The sequence below is a fragment of the Prinia subflava genome (genome assembly GCF_021018805.1).
Source record: "Prinia subflava isolate CZ2003 ecotype Zambia chromosome W unlocalized genomic scaffold, Cam_Psub_1.2 scaffold_33_NEW, whole genome shotgun sequence".
Lineage (NCBI taxonomy): Eukaryota > Metazoa > Chordata > Aves > Passeriformes > Cisticolidae > Prinia > Prinia subflava.
The window spans coordinates 3,037,986-3,059,935 of NW_026960610.1; the positions used below are offsets into that span (position 1 = coordinate 3,037,986).

General features: G+C 41.4%; 1 protein-coding gene across 12 annotated transcripts in view; it reads right to left on the minus strand.

The window, feature by feature from the left end:
• The window catches only part of LOC134565121 (kelch-like protein 13), a 128,475-nt gene that overhangs the window by 84,264 nt on the left and 22,261 nt on the right, over nt 1–21,950 (minus strand). For 7 of the 12 annotated variants that reach the window (XM_063424541.1, XM_063424530.1, XM_063424536.1 and 4 more), the window contains one exon: nt 4,708–4,766. The exons of the other annotated variants lie outside the window; for them this stretch is intronic. In XM_063424541.1, the coding sequence (XP_063280611.1) occupies nt 4,708–4,766 (59 nt within the window). The remainder of the gene's footprint in view (nt 1–4,707; nt 4,767–21,950) is intronic. 12 annotated transcript variants of the gene reach the window in all.

The following is a 21,950-nucleotide window of genomic DNA, read 5'->3' on the forward strand; positions in this document are numbered from 1 at the left end:
ATGAACACAAGCAAGACTGTTTTTCCAGCAGTCTCCACCACTGTGCGATTATTTTCCAAGATATGACTGATTTTGCATCCAAGTGAGCTGCAACCTGAATCAGAGACATCCCAGATGTCCAATGACAATGGAATAATGGGAAATGTATTACCAAGCTGCACACAGGAACATACACAGACAAAAGCATAAAAAAAGAGTGAAATGTACACGTAGGAGGTTTTTGATTGGTTGAGTTTTATAGTGCAAGGGGGTTTTTGTGTTCAGGTGTGGGGGGGTTTTCTGTTCAAATAAAGCAAAAATATACACATCCTTCAGTTGTTTTTGGGTGGAGTGCAGTTCCTTTCATTTGTTTTAAATGTAGGAAATAACAAACTATTTGGTAACCATGAAGAAAGGACATTTCTCTTTCCAAATTTAGGTAATTTCTTCTGTTAAAAGCAAAATTAAACAAACAGATCAGACACACCCAAATAAAAGTTCTATTTATTTTTCCCCTTCCCTTTATGAATAGCAGATAATGTAATTCTTCCATTTTAACTAAATGGACAGACATTGATTAGAGCTAAACTTCAGCACCAAAAGAATTTTCTGGGAGTAAGCAATTTAGACAGTATTGTTACTTTTCAAGATTACAACTTTTATTTCAAAAGTATTCACTTAGATGATCAGCTGCTAGCTATGGCAGATTAAACTGCGTATTACAATAATTCATTTTTGAAACAACAGGGACAATTTTTGAATGTTTTATACATTATCAATTTATGAAATATGCCAGTCTGTACCCAAAAGTGATACACACAGTTTAAATATAAGGTCACAATTGATAAATTACATGCAGAAAAACAAATACCATACTCTCAAAGGGACAATGCTATACACACCATGTGAGTAGATTATTTTAGATTTAGTACTTTAAAGCACCTTACCATAAGCATAAAGTTGCTTTGGTTAAAGCCCTTCTTTTTAACTTGATGAATTCAAATAAACAGCAAACAGAGCAGGGAAACAATTAGTCATAACCCTACGATCATCACTCATCAGGAGAGCAACTATAACCAGCAGACATCCATTCAAGTGACAGAAGACAGAGAGAGGGAACAAAAGGGAAAGTGAAAACCAGCATGAGATTACACTACACTGCTAACAGGTGTCATCAGATGGAGAACTTTCCAAAGTCAGAGCTTTCCAGAAAAAACCTGCTTACAGTACGTTGAACATCCTGCAAGCTAGCCAGACCTTCCAAGCAGCCAGGACAGTTTGCAAGCTCACCTATCCCATTAAAAGCAGCAGTTGACCTCCTTCAAATGAAATATAAGCCATTTTAGATCCACACCTCTCTGCCTCCCACATGGAGTTCAAGTTGCAAACAGTTCATGTGCAAAAGGCACTGGCTTACAAACCATACACTAATGCTGCACTTGGACAGATGGCAGGACCCACAGCCATGTTGAGAGGAAACTGAACTGCATTTAACCCAGAAACATACCCGAATCAAAACCAAAACTCAGCTTTTAAACATGCAACAGAATGTTTCTGCTTTGAACCACTGTTCTGTCTTCATGACAAAAAAAAAATAAATTAGCAGGAGTACACCTGTGTCATGTTTCAATATATTCATTAAGCCTGCATATTAATTTCTAGTCACAGAAGAGGAATATTGGCTTTTTTATCAAATATTCCATCACAAAGAAAACATTACTTTTACCTAGCCAATCTTGAAAAAAATTACAGCTATTTTCTTTTAATGCAAGTCAACACTCAGTCTGTGAGTATTCAGTCTACTAATCTTTAGGTCATTTTAGTGGTTGGTTAAAAAAAAGGTTATTTGGAGAGCTAAAAGCATTTACTGGAGAAAAACTTTTTACTGAAGAGGTTAATTCTTCCACTGAGATTAAGAAATCTTTTCCCCCTTAACAAGCATAAACACTGTCACACACACCATACTGAGACCAGATGTAACAAAAACAAGTGTCCAATAAATAAGGTAAGAAGTTTGTCATTTCCTTAAAAAAACATTCCACTGAATTTTTTCTAGTTCTTTATCTTCTAATTTTAATTCTTACATGAATATATTAAAAAAGGCTTCACATGGCAATGCCAACATTCACATTTTGAATGGCAATGGAATTCTAAAGTATTCAAGTGCACATGCCTGGGAACAAAGGACAAAATCATGAACCTAGTGAGGACTGAAAGTACTTGTAACATCACTGCTATGAACACAAAGATGACTGCTAAATAAAATGAAGTACAAAAGAATAACTTGAAGGAAATAGGACTGAGTAGGTACTGGTTGGGATTACTAGAGACTAGAAGCTTTTAGAGACAGAGAGAACACCTACATAAGAACTCTGCTCTAAGGAAAGCTTTTATAACGTTTTTCTTCAGAGTTTCAAAGAATTACTCATTAAAGAGCCATTTTCACACTTAGCAGAAATGTGACTAACTAAAACACTGCTAAGAGGTTGTGTGCACTCAGAGTGCAAGTCTGAAAAGTGAAACTTGAGACTGAATATGCTCAAGTCACCATAAATGCATCCAGCAGACAAAAAGCACTTGTGTGGCTGTTTTGGGGAAAAAAAAAAAAAAAAAAAAAAAAGGTAGAAAATCCATTGCTTCTAATCCAAGATCAAACATATAAGGAAAAATACCCCCGAAGGTAGCGAACAGCATATCAATGAGTTTGGTCATTCTTCAAGACTGATTTAGCTACTGCCAAAATATAATTTCAGTAATTTAAACTGTTGTCCATTGAATTATCGGTTTAGACTGAGACAAAAGTACACAAAATCAGTCAATGAAACTACAGAAACTATTAAGATTTCTTCAGTCTAAACTTGTGTCTTGGTTTGGAAAGACAGGTATCTGTTAGGGAAAACTGAAGTTTCCCTTGGAATGGAGAATGTAAAAATCCCCCTCCCTCCAAATTATTACAATTTTGCAATTAGGAGCTTTCAGGCAAAAATATGGGAATAGGAATAACAGTTCTTTACTAGGAATATGAAAAAAAAGAAAAATACAAATGCAGTAGTACAAAAAAAAAAAACAACCAAAAAACAACAAAACAACAAAAACCAAGCAAATAAACAAAAGTCTTAGAAAAACCCTGACAGAGTCAGAGATACGACCTGACACCCTGTTGTCAGGGTGTTGGAAGCAGTCCAAATAAGTCTTCCTGGAGTAACAGATCTTGTTCTGTGGAGTAGAGATGATCCTGTAGAAAAAAGGGTCCAGTGCTGGCAAGATGGGTCCAGTCTGCCACCGAGAATTCAGTGGAAAACCGGCTGCATTAGTGTTTGGGATTGCAGGTTTTATGCCGGTGGAACGGCTTTGGCTCCTCCCACTGGGTGGAGCATCTCACAATGGGATGAAGTAATGTTGTCAGTCACGTGAGAGACCTTGAATGGCCCATTCACAGGTGATGTCCCTCGGAGGAGGATGGGTGCGGGAGGAAGATGGGTACAGGAGCAGGATGGTTGCAGGAGGAGAGAAGAACACTATCTCCCAACAGGTTTCAACAGATGAAAATAGAATACACATTTTTGGTTACATTTTCCAACCCAAGACACTAGTCTTTTGTAATAAAAGGATTTTTCTTCAACTTAAGAACAAAGAAAAACTTTTGACTGTGTAGCTTTAATGCTACAAACATCAGAAAAATTAGAAATCAAGGTGCCTGAGGTAAGAGCAGTTCTAACTTGAGCTCTTCCTTGCCAAGAAAAGCACTGAATTTGTCCACAAAGGCACCTAGATAATTATCATTAGAACAAAGCAGCAGCTCCTGAGTATCAAAGTTTATGGTTTAAAAGAAAGCACTCAAGACCACATTAATCATATTATACTCACACACAAAAAAAAAAAGAAGCACAAAGGCTATCATGGAAAATCCTAAAATTACATGCTGCTTTAATTCAAAACTGTTACTGGAAATCTGGCAAAAAAAAAAGGAAACACTGGGACTAATTACTCCAAATGAATGAGCTGGCTGGGGAGCCTACAGCACTAAAAGCACAGCATTTTTATGGAATTCATCTGAAAAATAAGACATTGCATCACCTAATTGTGCTCTCTAAAAGTGACCTTGTCTCTACAAAAGCAAATCCTTTAAGTACTTATTTCGGTACAGTTATATTCCATCATGGAGGTTCTTCCTTTCATGTAATATTTTAGGAGTGGGGTTTAGCTGCTTGATCCCAGAATATTTCTTCCAGCAGACAAGAACTGAAAACTTTGAGGAAAGCTTCTACTGACTGCTACTATTCCCATCATCTTTAAGGCAGTTTTAGCAGACTTGCAATCCAAAACTGGACATGGACAACAAAGTGTTAAAAAACCTGACATGCACAATAAGCTTCTGTAAGTAACAAGTAAACCCTGCTAAAGGTTCCCCATACCCACCATGTCAGGGGTTTTACTGCTGTCTGGAACACTTCAGCAGTCAACAGTAAAAGCCTTCGGTAGACTGACCACTACAGACAAGTTACACTGTGGTTAATCACTTATGAAAGCATACATTGCTCTGTCCTCCAGATCTTTCCTTCAACCATGAGCTTTGTCCATGGTTCCCATGAAGGGCTCTACACTCACAGTTTTCCAGATCCAAATGAAACTGTTAGACAAATGGCACAGTTATTCTAAGAGAATAAAAAAAATTAATTCCCGCATTAGCATTTTGGGCTTTTTAGAAAACACACATCAGTTACTCACAAAGAGTCTCTCCACATCATCTCTGATAAGCGGAAATATCTCCTCTGTTCTTCATGCACCTGTAGTCAAACAGAAAAGAACTGAAGCAGTCACAGACAGACATCCCCAAATAGCACCTGGCTCTCTGATCCCATGGATTTTCATTAAACAAACCAAGAATTGTTCCAAAAATTCACGTACAGTCTGTTTCCCTGTTTCACTTACTTTCTCTGGTAAAATTACAGAGATGAAGGAACACAAAAGCAAGAAAAGTGCTTCTTATTCGCATACATTAGGTTGCTCTTTTATTGTGGAAACAAGGATTAATTATGAAAACTAATCAAGTGAACAGAGCACATGCCCTAGATTTTTCAAATAATCTCTTGGTTTAACCCAGTTGTTCCTGGGCCTGCCTATCCCATGAACAATTTACTAAAATGGAAGCTGTGACTCATTAAAGCCACCTTTCAAGAGAGAGAGAGAAACAGCTCAAACTATTTACAAGAAAGATGTAATCACATAAATTTGTATAGAAGAGGCCAAAATATTAATGACTTCCAGTTCTAAGATCTAATACAGTTGATAAATAAATTCCTAGTTTATTATTTTTTTATGTCTCAAGAGTATGGTATCTTACAGCCTTTAACCAAAATGAAAGACCACAGACTATTCTGGCTTGTGAAATCATACCTCCACGTGAAGGGACAGTGAAAAAGTTGTAACATTTCTATTTGCTGACATTTATTTATTAGCAAACATTGCAAAATATAAACTATGTAATATCCCTGAAAAGAGCCACACTTCAGATTTTTGGTCTTTTATATATTTTACATTTATAAACATAACTGAATGATAAAAACTTAGTAGCTGTATGTATCAGGTATTTCTTTAAGCAATTTGCTATTAATTCACAGCCCAAAGAAGAAATTCCATTTTCTAAGTCAATACTTTTACGATACAAAAGCAAATTTTTAGATAAGGTCACAGTGGCAGTTTATATATAACAGAAAATAAAAGCTTCTGCAAATCATCCTTTCCTCTTCAACTGCCCTGTACCATGACTGTTGGGAAGGATGAAGTAGAAAGACCTTGCAAATATGGTGGTTTGGATTCTGGGGGTATGAGTTCAGCAAGCGAGATAGAAATGAAAGCAAACTTTGAGATTTAGGGTGTGGGGTACAGGGCCATCAGCTAGTGAACAACGATGTGCCAAGCTGAGGGCTATCTCCCTTGATTAAACAATACCCTTCTGCTTGCCTTAGGTAATGGGACAGTTCTATTGGCTGTATGTAAATGTTGTTATCTTGTATTAGATTGGTTGGTCCAACTCATACTATTCAACTTGGAAAGATATTTATTGTACGGTATTCAGAACCTCTCTCTCCGTTCCTGCTTTCCTGGCCTGCTTTAGCTGTGCCCAGCAGCTACAAGCAAGGCACTCACAATAAACCACATGCTACCCCTGCTACTTTGCTTATAGAGATACTTTGTCGCCGGACTCTACCGTCACGGAGATACTCCTTCACATGACAAATAAAATTTTGACTTCAGAGTAGACACAAGCTCTCCTAATTTAAAAGCCTGTCTAAAATCTTATTATGCTAAAGCAGACTTAGACATTTAGTGGAAGGAAATAGTACACAGTATTTGTAAGCATGAATTATAAATTCAGTGTGTGCTTTGCAATACTTTAAACATGCTACAACTGAGACAGCATCAAACAGAATTGTTCAACAGCACCTAACTTTCCCACTGATACTACAGCAGCTGGCACAATAAAGTGGTTCTTAATTCTTGGTGTTGCTACACCTCAGGACATCCTCTTGTTTCAAATAAAGTTTAGGTTTTCCTCTGTTAAAGAAGTCTGCTGAGTAAATAAGATAGGTTTTATCCATCCTCCATCACAAAACTAGCATTCAGAAAGTGCCACATCACCTGAGCTGTTCTCCTACCATCATTACTGTTATTTGCGAACTCCTATGTGATGTGCAGTGTGGTTACTGCAATTAGGATGGGTGTTCAAGTCTCAGTCCTTGTTTTACCTTCCTGTGGACATTACACAGGCTTCCCTAATGTGACCAATACATTACACAACAGTATGAAGGGATCAAAAAAAATCCATGTTAAAACAGAATTTGTCATACTCAGAAAAATTTTAGTGAACCTTCATCTTTAACAATAGAGCTTCTATCATCCTCAGTGTTGATTCTAAATTCCCAGCATATAAATATCAGAAATTCACACCTCTGCTTATACCTCTGCCACAGAAAGGACAAATCTGATCACCAGTACAAACGTGCATCCCCTGCCAGAAGCTGAATTTCTCACTACTGTGCAAGGTCCTGAGGTCTCTGATTTGCAGGGTTTGCTCTTGTAGCTGCTGCTATATTTTGCCATCATTCTTTCAGAAACGCAAAAAGAAGTACGTATAATAATGAAAAAGGATTAATTTCCTATAAAAACCATTACATTTGTTCTAACCATCTTCAGCCTGAATATGGGAAGATAATTTTAAAAAGGCGTGGTTGAGATCCATGTAAAATTGTTGAGCATTCCTGAGAAGTTAAACTATTTCTAATTCCAACTCCATAAAACAAACACATTACACGCATTGTCATATGCCACTGAATGCAATTCACATGGTGGATACCTTGTGAAACATTTTTATGCCTGTAATTCATCTGTCAGGAAGCTCTAGATTATTCAGGGTTGATAGTGAACACTGCTTATGTAGATTACTTGTATCAGTTACAGCCAGCTCTTCAGAAACAACAGCAAATTAGTGACACAAGACATGCCAAGGAGTGACAAAGTGTGCAGGGCACAGACTAGGAAGCCATTAAATGAACAAGCCCACACATCCTCAGAGGCAAACATGAGCATCCAGGGAACATGAGAAACACTTGTCAGGTCAGAGGCCAGACCTCAGCAAACATCATTCCTACAGCAGGCAAGTTGGTTTTAAATGATTCTCAGAAATCACAAAGCAGATGATGGGATTGAGCCTGACCTACAGTGGTAACAGTCCTTCCTCCTGCACAGCAGACAACCTGAATTGAAAACTAACAAAACACAATTGCTGAAAAACAGAGTGCTTGTGAAATCCAAGGGAGCAAGAGGCTGAATTCTTGCTTGGGAACACTACTGAGGGCCACAGTCCCATGTTACTTAGTTTCACCCAACCAGCACTTGCCTACCTTGTGCTGGACCAAACCACCCAGCTGCACAAGCCAACAGCAAACAGCTGTCAGGGGACAAGCAGTGCCAGCACAGCCAGTGCTGCCTCCCACCACAGGGACAGGGAGATGCTGCTCTCTGGGCAGCAGCTGCAAATCCCCAGCACCCACTGTGCAAAGAGAGAAGGAAGCAGCACTGTCCCTTCCAGCAGCAACTGATAAAATCTGATATTGAGCTATGCTCTTAAAAGAATGGCTTTAATCTCTAAATAAGTAATAATACGAGAATCTCTCTCTAAATACAGAGAATATATGCCTAAAAAAAGTATTCTCATCTTGGAAGACAGATGCAGACCAGTCTGATGTAGGCAGTTTCCAGCATGAATTTCGTACACATTTCTGGAGAATAGCACAGCCTCTCAGTTTTTAAAACAGGCATCAAAGTTGCATTACTCAAGAGCAGCATTAACCTATATCAACTATCACCTGATAATCATTACCAAGTACAATAATTTACTTACTTCCACCCACAAACCAGAAGTATATAAGTACTTAAACATTTTCCATAAAAATCGAGTCCAGAATGAGACAGTAATTTTGAAGATTTTAGAAAAGCTAAGGTTATAGTTAACAATAGATGTTGCTGATTTAGCTGAAATGAATAGATAAGCTTTGCTGAAATCAGGTAAAAGTTAGAGGATGGTTAGAAGAAACCAGATTTAACATAAGCTACTCCAGATTTAATAACTCGTTGCTTGTCAAACAGAGAAACTAATCAATACAACACAAGACCTTCTGTTTCCAGAAACCCACTGAAATAGTCCTGGAAAATAGGAAACAGGGAGTTCTACCATCCATCAATCACATCTGCATTGAAAAGGTTGAAAGTTTAGAATGAGGAAGACTCATTTTACTTCCTCCTTTTGGTGACCACTCCTCACAAAAGGACCACCGACCCATTTCAGGGAACAAACTACGCATGCTTAATAGCCTTTTTGTCAATTAGCATACGAAGCGGAGAAGAGGAAGTGACAGGGGTATGAATATGCATTTGTATTTTGTGTATTCAACATTTTTGTAAATAAAAGGCTTTGTAATTACCTGTGATCTTTGCAGTGGGCATTAGGGAGCTATCCCACACGCTGCCCAGCAATCAACATACACTTTCTAACTTTAACTCTTAGAGAGTTTTTGTCCATCACAATTGAATATCAATATTAGATTGATATTCATATTTTAATAAATCAAGACACAAAAGAAACCTCATATTATAGACTACAGAAAATACAACTGAAGCTACAGTCAGCCAAAGTCCCGCATTTTGAAAATCTCAGTGTTATAAAGGAAGCCAACAGTCAAAATACAACTCTAGGTAGCACAATAGATCTTATCCTAATGGAAATTTTGCAGCTGTATTATGTGAATAAGTTTTACCCACCAAAAGCAGTGCTACCATGCTTGTCAACTGCAGTTACAGAATAGCCTTCATTAATGCAATTTAAAAATATGTTTGATAAAAATTTTATTCAACCTATTTTAGGAACACAAAACAAGCTTCAGCATGCTCACACAAGCTTAGAAGTCTTCAGTAATACTTCAAGTATTAAAAAACCCTAAGCTTCTTGGTATAGTAATTCACTCACACAGAAAGAGAAAACAGTTCCCTGAAGCAGATCGAGTCATTAATACACTACATATAAATCATACCTAAGTAAAACACCTGCAGTTTAAAATGGCACCACAGGCAAGAAGAAAATGCTGTGCTATATTGAATAGCTGTGCTAAGCCTAACAGACCTAGGTTGGATTCCCTTATATTATACTCTCAACACTGGGAGCTTCAGCAATTACAGAATAGCATAATCCAGTCCCAAGGAATGAATGGACTTCTCTCCCATTCCTTTGAGCCCTAACGAGATCATCTCCCCACACAGCAATCCCAGCCTGGCACCAGAGGGGGACAAGGAATAGGCTGCAGATGACACACTGCAGTGACAGTGAGTCCAAGATGCCAGCACAGGGAGGGGACAAGGATGCAGCAGGGACCAGTGCCCCAAAACACAAGAAAGCAAGTGTGAGACAAGCCAGCTCCCTGTCAGAGCCACAATGACCTGACAGGTTAGTGACTCACCTGGGTTCACATCAGCTCTGTTCCCTGGACAGCAGCACTACTCTGTCTCTTCTGCCCTTGGCTCAAACATCTGTACCCTCTTGTCATCCCCAGCTGCAGCTCCAAGCATTGTTCAGAGCTGTGCACAGCACCCAGATGGCCTGTCAGTGGCAGCTGCCCAAAACGCTGTTGTCATACTGCTGCTCCTACAGCCATAATGCAGAGCAGGCCCCTACCAGTGACAATGCCCATAACTCCTGCTGTTTGCCCATGTCCAGACAATAAAGCTTCCATGCCACCCCTCTTCTAAAGGCAATGTGAGCTTCTGCCTCTGTGCTTATGACTGGAGGAAGGTTTTTAATCATTATCTCCCAAGAGTGCTGCCAGTACAAAGTTAGGAGTCTTACCCTCCATGGACTGCTTCCATTTGCGGGAACTCTGTTCTGGACAGTCTGTGTCACAGATTTAGAGGCACCAACTACTCTCTGGAAGCGCTAATGAAAAGGCCAGTTCACATCAGACTGGAAAAAAGTGATAAAAACAGGAAGTAAAAGCCTGTGAAGCTTCCTAGTAAAACAACGCACATATACTTCAGCAGACTGAAATCTTCCAGTCTTCACAAGTGACTCCTGGACAGCCAGTATACATTACCTGGCAATAAAAGCAAAAAAACCCCTCAGAACATTAAAGCCCATTTTCCCATTTTCTGCTGTAAAATCTTTTGGCACCCTCTCCTGTATCACATACCAGACTATCAGAACCACCTGCATCACTGAGAAATTGAATCATTAGTATTTCCTTATTGCTACCATTCAAGTATCCTTTGACAAGGCACCTTGGAATCACTTTCCACTGAACTCCAAGCCTTCCCACCTGCTGTTACTTCCATCAACAATGTCCTTTACCTGGAGGCTTCTCCTAAGCTACATCCTTGGGAGAAGAAAAATCTACATATGCAAATAAAGGCCCAAGAAAAATGCTCCTAGATCAATTTAGTCAGTATGATTTCCAACACCAATCAATGTCAGCAAAGTTCCTAATTTTGCAGTTCTGTTACGGGCGAAGGTGGAAGCTAAGGGAACATCAGGCTCCAGATCAACTTAGAGGCATTAGTTTTCCTTTATTTTCTTCCTAAAGCTATTTTGAGCAGACCTTGAAATGGCACACTGAATTGACAATTCAGGACACACTAGGTCAGAAATGTACCCAGAGCACAACACAGCTCACACGACTCACTGCCTTATCATAAGCCTCACAAATGACATGAGAGCTGAGTAAGATGTACTTCACATGTTGGTCATTCAGGTTTAGTTAGTGGCACATGGATGTTTTCTAACACAACAGCTTTAAAAGCAAAATGAGATTTGGATTTCTGATGATACTTGTGCTAGAAATGGACACTGAGAACCTCCCAAACACAAGGATCTTGAACACCAGTACAACAGTCCAGCTTTCTTGGCTCCAATAACCACCTTGAAAGAAAAGTCAGAAGAGAAGCCACACAACCTTTAGATAACTGATTGGCAGGGAACAAAAAAACTAGTATCATTCTAGATGTCCTAACCTCTCGAACACTGAATTTGCTAAATAAGACAGTTCAAAATGAAGGAATGTTTTACCTCTGAGCAGCACAGCTTAAATTGTTAGCTCAGTCAATCCACCATCAGAAAAAGTAAACTGAAACTTTAGCTGCATTCTGGAAAGATTTCAAAGCTATTTATTATTCTACAAATATATACATTGTAGGAAAGCACCCCCCACATCCAAGTGGGCAGTTCTGTATAAGGAAAGAGGTTTCAGTTTATCCTTAGACATATTAGGAACTTTAGCTAGAACTTTCCTTGCTTCTCTCACGATAATTGGCTCAGGGCCAAGACAGAAGCACCTGTTAGACTTTCTAGATGCTCTTCAAAATTATCCCTGTTGTGATTGGCAGTTTGCCAATTAAGCCCTCCTAAGTCATAAGTGAAAGAACAAAGGTACTCGAGGCATTTTCGAGATGTTGTAACAGGGATATGGACTTTGTTCATTATTCTGTGCTCGGCTTTGTTATTTGTTTTTGTATTATTGTCATTCTTTTATTAAAACCTTTTTGCTTTTTCAAGACATACTCGAGCACGCCATCTCGCTATTATTAAGCCATTTTTCCACAAGGCTGGACCCTCGGAAGTATTGGGAACTTCCAATAATACATTTATCTTTTTCAGGTAAGCTGAACAAACTTCTCAGAAAGCCAAAAGTAATCAGTCTTAGCAGAATCTGCTTGAGTTACATACCCTACTTTGTACAAAGCACTAAGCTTCCTGTGTCTTTATCAGCTCTCCTAATAAAGAACATAAGGCTTGGTGATTTGATCTACAAGAATTTAACAATTATAGTTTGTTCATCAAAAGAGAGTCCTGATATTTTCAAGATATTAGCAGTGCCTAACATCTCAATTATATAAACCAACTTTTGAAAGCCCTTGGAAAAAAACCTGTTCCTGAAGAATTAAACTTGACATGGTCAGAGTACTACAAAAGAAAATAAAATATTTTTTCATTTGAACATTTGCACGTGTGGTGGTTTAGCATGGACGTGAGGGTTTTTTTCCTCAGGAAGTTATAGCAGATGTTGACAGCTTGTTTGACCAATTAAGGAATTAGATACACCTCTGGAAAAAAAAAAACAAAAAAAAACCCCAGGCTTAAAACCAAAGGGTCGCAGGTGACTCGCTCTCTTCCTTCTGGCTGGCCACTAGGTAATCTCGTGGGCAGCAGGGGGCCCGAGCCAGGCCCCACCGCCTCCGGGGCAGCTGGGGCCAGACCGAGCCAGGCCACCAGGAGCTGCTGCCCGCAGGGGAGTGGGCCAGCCGGCTGGGCCCCCCTTTCTCACGGCTGCCGGCGGGGGAGAGGGGAGGCTGCAGCTCGGCAGGTCTGGCAGCGCGCCTGGGGTCGCTGCGGCCGGTGGGGAAGGGCCGGCCCCGGCCGGCCCGTGCCCCGGCCCAAGCTGCCGGCGCCGCTAGCCCGGGGGAGGATTGTGTTGCCAATCAAATTATTCATCCAGTTAAAACAATAAAGCAATACTAACCACAAAATCATATAGGAAAGTGCAGGTTAACCAATAATTATGGATCAGAAGCACATAGGACATTTAAACATCTTAACCAGAACAAAGGGTTTACCTGAAGATGAGAGGCTATGGCAGTCTTACTTCATGAAGCTTCTGATACTCCTCCTTAAAATGTGTCAAATTATTTTGCTTTTACATATGCACAGCTATGGATGGCAGCAATCAGAATGACTCAAGTTCCAGAACTAAAACATCATTGTGTCAGGAATGACACACAATTCACCAGGAAGCCTCTTACACAGTTTGTTTTGGTGAAGAAGGCCAGAAGGACACAAATTTACAAAGTAATTTCTGGTGGTTTCTTACTCTCTTTAAAGCCAGGAGTACGATCCAGCTCCCCCCCCATCCCCTATGAGCACATTCTGCCCAACCTGCAGGGCGGCAGAGCCATGTCAGGCTGCTCCAGTGACACACACGAGCGTTACTCTGCAGGGCCTTGTGAAAGGCTCTTAGTAATGAAAATCTCGAACAATGTCAGACTTGTTAGACACATCTGGGATGGCATTGAAACAATAAAGTCGATACAAAGATAGCATTTTCTCTGACCCACTCATTTTTTCCTCCTCTGATTTCTTTTTCTGCCATTATTTATTCCTGACTCCTTGTTTAGGGACCACAAAGTATTGTCATGCAACCTCTTATCTTACACATACACATTTTCCAGCCCAACTCCCTCCTACCATTAATTTTACTAATGAATAAACAATCTGAACTGAAATAAAAAGGGCAAGGAGACCTGCTCCTTTTTAATGCCTTTATTGAGAATTCAGCTCTGGGTGGGGGCCCGCGGGGTCACGCACACTGCCGCTGCTCCCTTCGGTGACATCGAGGAGGAGGTGGGCAGCTTTGCTACACAGCAGAGCTGGAGCTTCCGTCCTCACAGGTGTGCCTGGGAAATCCTATTGAGCTCGTTGTCTGAGGGGGGGTCCTGCAGATAAAGAACTGTTTAGGTCACGGCAACATGGTGGAGTTGCTTTGGTTGGTGGTCCCATCTTCTCCGCTGCTACTCCAGTCTGGGGGTACTACTTCCAGTCTCAGATTTTGCATTGGCTCATTGTCTCAGGGGGTTTTTGTTTTAAGTAGTACCCAGTGTCCCTAGTGTCCCCCCATTTGCATATTATGCACCATTTTGGGAAGCAGAGGCTATATCCCGACGGGAAAAGGGTACAGGTAAAGGACTGTTTGTTAGGGTAATGAACAATATGGGTGATTAACAGAGTCTATGCATTCATCTTGGTGATCAACATTTGACATGGTGACATTTAACAATTAACAGAACATGGTAACAATTGATTAACATATAAACTTGTTCATAACATGAACTAGTAGTGGGAGCTGGTTACAACCATAATATGGACTCTTCTGTACACACATGGTGAAGACAAGACACTGCTGCACAGCAGCGCCACACCACATGCCCTGGCACCTGGCAGCACCACCAGAAGGGTGCCAGCACTGCCATCCCCTGCTTCCACATGAAATATGTTTAAATTTAATCACTTCTTTCACTCTACACCAGCAGACCATTACAGCCTAACCAGAAAATACACTCATTCCCCATGAGGATGATGAAGTGGGATTTTCTTATTTCAGCTGTAATCGCAGGGTTATTTGCAGGGACAAGCCATGTTATTGCCTCCAAGCAGCAGTGAACCTCTGCCCTAGGTTTGGATCTCCTCCTCTAGGAACAGCTGTGCCATAGAAGAGCTCAGCACCCTTGGCTGCTTGTCCCTGCTCTCTGCCATAAGGCTCCAGCTGAGCTGCTCTTAAGTACTTTCTAACTTATTTACTCAGGATCAACCAATACAAAGAGTGATTATTTACGCTGTTTAAACCACTCCTGCAGAAGAGCTCACATAAATGTCTAAGCTGTCAGAGGTAAGGTTTACAACTCCCTTACTGAAATATTTTCTCCTCCTAAAAACTTGGAATGATAGCCAACAGCAAGAAAAAGCCAGCAGCAGGCAAGAAATCCCTGCTATCATCCCAAAAGAAGCCAGGCTATTTGGCACACGCATCATCACTGAAGAAATCAATTTTAAGAGGAGAGCAAGTCCAATGTACATCTGCTCAGCCCTTTCAGAAAAGACAACTTGGAGCTCCATGAGCCAGGACATCCATGTGAGCAGCTACAATAACACTTCACACAAACCCCTGCCCTTGGAGGAAGGCAAGAGATGCTGGTAAAGTCCACCACATCGCCTTAAGGCTACAAGGAGAAAAATGTTACCACGACAGGCTAGACAACTTGCTAACTAAGGTGTTACCAACAACAATAACTGTTCCTTTATACAGTCGTACCCAACCCCACCCACTACCACCAAACACCAGAAAAATAACCAGTGGAAGAAAGACTATGGCAGCATAGCAAGATTTGGGAACAGAAACTGCCTTTTTGCTCTGCACATGGGAGGCACTATTATAACAAGGTCTTGGTGCATCACTGTGGCTCTTAATTATCATCAGGTAGACACATCAGCTAGAACACTATGAGAAAAAAGATAAGGAATTGAAGGGGAATGTAGGCCACTGAATAGCAAACCAATATGATTTCACCAGAAGCTATTTAGTGTTTACAATATAACTCCAATTATAGATTCCAAGTCTCTGGCCCACATGTGTGGAATTGCATTTTATTGAAATGGCATGCTCTGGCTCACCCCTGGAAAGTGTATGGTTTATCCCAAGTCTGTAACCTCCCTGCAGTATCGTGTGTCTGTAACCTCATTGGCTGGAGAATCTATCCGTGCCCATTACGAAACTCCCTGTTAAGAGTGCAGGGGGAAGTGGGCTCGCTCTCTTTGCCCTGGAGGCCTCCGGAGGATCTGCTCCTCTTCCCTTCCCTCTCCCCTCTCCCCCCTCCTTCCCCCTCTCCCTCAGTGACCATGCTGCCTTCCTGGAGTCAAACTCCAAATAAATCCTCATTTCATCAGCACCTCACCAGCCGTCTAGAGTCTCCTTGCCTGCCTGCATGCAAATACCAAAGAACATAGAGCCCGGGGGGCTCCCGGGGAACCTTCTCCGGGGACTCCCCTCTAAATCTAAACTACAACACATGTGGCACACATCTCTCGGTTGGCTAAGTTGCTTGCTCAAGAAGCAGGTGCATCTCCTTCAGGACACCTAATTGGTCAAATGTCCATGATCACATCGCACCTTCTGTATCTAGGGTTTACATTCTTTGTGGACAGTTTCTCAGACTCTCTGTTCCCACTTCAATCCTGTTATTTTCCCAGTGACCTTGATGAATCCCTGAGAACCCTGAAAACAAGACTGCAGGTGGCTTGATAAGATTTCTCACAAACAGTTTAGTTGGTGCATCAAAATGGCCTGTTACACAGATGCACTGCTATAATTCCCCCTTCTTTTTTTTGCACCTGACAAACCCTCTTTACTGCACTTTTCACGAAGCAAGTCACCAACTTGACAGTGCATGGAATAATACCAAGCAACAAAACAATGACTACCAGTAACAACAATACTCCATTTGTTATAACCTTCAACCATCCAGTGATTCCCCATCCCTTAAACCATTCATCCAATCCCCAGTCAACAACAGTCAACTTCTTCATATTTTCCTGTAGTTGTCTGATTTTTCCTGTGGATGGATCCAGAATGGTCAGAGAGGTTCATACAACACATTCCTTCAAAATCCTCACACACATGCCCATGTGATAATAGCAAAATGCTATAACAGCTCTTTTTTGCAGTGTGTTGTGTCTAATACTATCTACATCAGTGAGCATCTGACTTGAAATAGTTAAAGTTAGATTTAACTACTTGGCTGCCTAGCATCCCAACTTATTAAGCCTAGCTAAAGATTGAGCAGCAACAACACCTAGAGTAAGGAAGGATGCCACATAAAGACTCAATTACAATCAACAAAAACTTGTTAAATCCAATCATGTTACTGACACAGGGTCTCACAGCGTGAGAAAAATAAAAACAATGTCCAGTGTCTCTAGGGGAAATTGAGACAAATGTTCATTATTTCAAAGTCCAAATAGTTGAGACTCAGGAGAAAGTCCACTAGCTGGAACTGTTCATCTTGACATCACTGAATGTCTTTTTGGGAACCTGGAACAGGAAATAGCTGAAGAAGGTTAGTAGGAACACTATACCATGATGATGACAAAAGGCTTTTGTTGACACATTTCCTCTGTAAGTCTCTAGACACAGCCATCTTCTGGCAGTCCTACTTCTGGTCCTGTTCTGATCACAAAGGCTGGGTGGTGATGAAGTCACCTCTCCTCTCACTGAACCTCATTTTTTCAGAGGCAATTGATGTCTGATCAACGGAATAGACAACTATTTTTAACCTGTGGATAAAAACACATGCATCTCTTCTCTTTAAGGTAATGAATCAATTGAAAAAAATATTTTGAAAAAAATTGCCATCTTGATAAAGTGGACTCTCTTTTAGAAGCCTGGAAACTTGGGAAACTTCATACACCTAGTTCACAGCGTGTTTTTTCACTTACTTGTTTTCTAACTGCATATAGCTTACAACCAAAAACTTGGTACATCTGAACACAGAGCCTCTGGCAGATATGATCTGAGCTCAAACTTCAAATTTAGCTTTGATAACTCTTTTCCCAAATTTCTAATATAACTATTGCATCATTCCAACTCTCTTAAGGCCCTAAATTCCCCCTTTTTGTTTGTTTGTTTTTGTTTTTAAAAACAGCATGCATGACTCTTGCTAAGAACATAAAGGGAATAACAAAAGAAAACTACATATGTAGTAAAACAGGCAGTAGTGGCAGTGGCACTAATGGTAGAGGAAGTCAAAAAGGTTACTTTTGGGGTGCCCTTGGTGGTATACACACCGCACAATGTTAGGAGTATTCTCCAACAGAAAGCAGACAAGTGGCTAACTGATGCTAGGCTGTTAAATTACGAAGCTACACTGATTCATTCCCCTGAGCTGGAGTTGCGGACCGCGGCAGTCCGAAACCCTGCCCAGTTCCTGTTTGGGGAATTATCAGAGGAAAGCAACCATGACTGCTTGGAAGTGGTGGAATTGCAGACAAAAATATGGCCAGACTTAGAAGATGAGGAGCTGGAAGAGGGCGAGAAATGTTTTGCGGATGGCTCTGCAAGGGTGGTAGAAGGGAAAAGGAAGTCGCGATATGCAGTGGTGGACGGGAAGACTGGGGAGGTGGTTGAATCAGGACCCTTGAACACTGGCTGGTCAGCACAAGCCTGTGAACTGTATGCAGTTCTGCAAGCGCTAAAAGGACTCAAGGGGAGACAGGGAACAATTTTCACAGATTCCAGATACGCATTCGGGGTGGTACATACCTTCGGGAAAATTTGGGAGGAGCGAGGGTTGATTAGCACCCGAGGAAAAAGACTGATTCACCAGGAATTAATAAAACAAATTCTGGAAGCCGCAAGGGGACCTGAAGCAATTGCCACCATGCACATGAAAGGACATCAATCAGGGATTCAATTCAGAACAAGGGGAAACAATTTAGCTGATAAGGAGGCAAAGAGGGTGGCTCTTCTAGTGGTAAGCACCCCAGAGACTCAGGAAGAAAATGCCCCAGAATATCTTTCCCGGTTGTCCCCAAAAGAAATAGATGATTATAAGAAGTTGAGGGGCAGATGGGAGCAGGGTAAATGGAGACTACCAGATGGGAGAGAGCTGATATCAAAGGAATATACCAGGAGGATCCTGAACAAATTACATCAACAAACTCATTGGGGGGGCACAGGCATTGGTGGAACATTTTCTAAAGTTTTTTGAGTGCAAAGGAATTTATGAGTTAGCTAAACAGGAAGTGATGGAGTGCATGATATGTCAGAAAATAAATCGGGCCAATGCTGCAGCTGATCCTGATGATAAGAAAGGGACTCAGGAGACATTTTCTGGGTTGTGAGCAGATCAGAGCAGGAGGCAGGAACTCCTGCAGTTTATTTACAAAGTAACTTATATACATCTTCTATAATGTCCATCCATTGGAGGATTAAATTCCCACCTTTCAATCCCACTGGCCAAACTAACTGTCCATCACCTTTTCTCCTCCCATCTAGAAATATGTAAACAATGGGAGACAGTTAGCTAAACATAGCCAGTGTTTACATTAACAAGCGTGAGAGAAGCTGCACATTCTCTTTCAATATGAGCACTTGGCATACAGGAAAAAACCTCATGGCAACAGGCCAAGATAAGACAGAGCCCTCCAGGGGGACGATCCCTGGCATATCACCCATTTGGGAGGGTCCAAACAGATTTTACAGAGCTTCCTAAGGTGAGGCGGTGTAAATACCTATTAGTGATAGTAGACCAGCTCACCCGCTGGGTGGAGGCTTTTCCCACAGCCAGGGCAATGGCCCAGACTGTAGCCAAAATTTTACTAGAGGAAATCATTCCACACTGTGGCATCATAGACCACATAGTTTCAGACCAAGGGACTCACTTCACCTCTAAAATTATTAGACAATTGGCAGACACCTTAGAGATCTGGTGGGATTATCACACGCCCTGGCACCCACAGAGTTCAGGACGAGTAGAAAGGATGAATCAGACTTTAAAATCTCAGTTATCAAAATTGATGCTAAAAACCAAATTGTCATAGATTAAGTGTCTTCCCCCAGCATTACTAAATATAAGAACCATGCCAAGTTCTGATAGTAGATTATCCCTGTTTGAAATGTTATATGGGATGCCAGTAGGACATTCTATATTTGAGGAGGGTCAGATCCAACCCTATCTAATAGCAATAAATAAAAATCTACAAAAACTTAGAAGGAAAGGAAAGGAATAATAATGCAAAGCACTCCTCTGGGATTTGCGATTCACAATATACGACCAGGAGATGAAATACTAATTAAAACTTGGAGAGAGGTATCACTAACCCCACACTGGGAAGGGCCATTTCTTGTTCTTTTGACAACAGACACAGCAGTGAGAATGGCGGAGAAGGGGTGGACGCACGCTTCAAGAGTGAAGAAGATCGAAACCCGGGGAAGAGAACCCAAATGGAAAATCACCTCCTCTCCAGGAGACTTGAAAGTCAAGTTACATCGGAGCTGCAGATGACTGAGAGAGGACCAATCACCTGCCCTGAACCGGAGTGTCCTTCTAACCCTTTCATACATTTCAAATGCGAGTACTGTAAATAGATTTGGGTTGTGCATTGTAAGTGGGGGTGGAGGCCTTCGGGGTTGTGTAGGAAGTGCTTTGAAGAGGAACAGGACTGGACCATTCGGTTTTTAAGGGGTGCAATCCAATTAAGGGCACTAGAACCAGACTCGGCTGATTGGTATTCTTTATATTTAAATGGGATAAGGAAAAATTAAATTCAAAGGCTCAAGTGTTAGCAACTGAGTGTCAGAAAACTAATAAGGTACCCTGCATAGCTGACCCTGTGAAGCTATCTAGGTGGGATACATTTAAAAGACGATATGCTGTTTGAACTAGTCAGAGGCTCCGAGTGGAAAATCTTTGCTGCCGTGAAGACGGACAACCCCGCCATTGGTTGCAACCCAATGGGCGGAAGCTTAGGCAGAGGGATGGACCTGTGGAAAACTCTTCTAGTTATGAGCATGATCAGGGGTCCAATAATGGGCGAGTAAAACCACATACAGCTTCATCAGGAAAAGAGAATAGGGTACTACACATTTAAAGACACACATTGCTGGGAGTTTCCTAAAACAATAGAAAAGAGATGGTTAAATAAAAAAGTGTCCCCAAAAAGCCTTTGGTCAGACCTGGCTCCAAATCAAAAAAGTGAAACATGTAAAAGGGAATTTCCAGTACAAACAGGGAGGTATGATTTCCAGGATCATCTATGGGAAGAACTTCTGGGTTTACAGAGAGCAATAGAAATAATAGAAAATATAACCTTAGATATCTTAACATTAATAACTACTAACCAGACCAGAATTAAGGACATCATATTTCAACAACAGGCTACAGTAAATGATATAATTGAAAGAGGGAAGGTAATTTCTAATAAGATAAATGTTATGAACAAATTTCCCGGTCGGGAGGGGCTGGGCTATCCCTGTCCTAGCCCCATAGTGAGACAGTCGCACCATCCCCCCAGAGGAAAACACAGAGCACCCATTAGCATATTAAAAGAGCTCTGAGCTCTCAGAATGCAACCCCACCCTCCTCCCAATTTGTGCCGTCACTCAGCCTTTTAGAAAAATGGGGGTTTTTCCTTTTTGCAGAGAACCCCATAGCTGGGGTGAGGCTGCTGTCCCTCGAAAGCGGCTGGCCCCCTCCTGGCTAGAGGTAACCCCCACACCCCAGCAAGTTTGAGGACGGAGGAGGGAAGCTGCCCCGAAGGGAAAGGCGAAGGGAAAGGCGGCATTCTCCTACCTCATTAAAATGTGAAAAGGAGCAGCTCTGGCCTTGATTGCCCGGTCATTGTTCATTGTAACTACCTTTTTTTAGCAGGAATACCTCTGCTGTGACCAGGACAAATGCATATGCATTTGTATATGCAAATAAAACCGACCCTGTGAATCCTGGGAGGGTTTTTTTAGGGAAACTGGACCCCAAGACAAGAAGCTAGATGCGTCAGAGGAGAATTAGATAGTGTCCTGGCCGAGCAAGAAGTGGACGCACCCCCTGGCCTGGTTTGAAGATTCACCATGACCTGTGAGGAGTTTGGATGGAATGGGAACCAGCTAGCTGAGGTGACTGAGTTAGACAACGGGAAACTCTCATTTTTCCCTGAGGGTAAAGAGCTAACTGTACTCCAGTGACAGACTCTCCACTGCTCTGCCCTCTGATGGTTGACCAGAGAGAGCTTCTGGCTGTTCCTGTGGGGACAAGGACTCAGCACCTACTGTGGGTAACTGATTGAAGAACTGCAACAGCACCTGCTCCTTCGGATTACCACAGCGGCA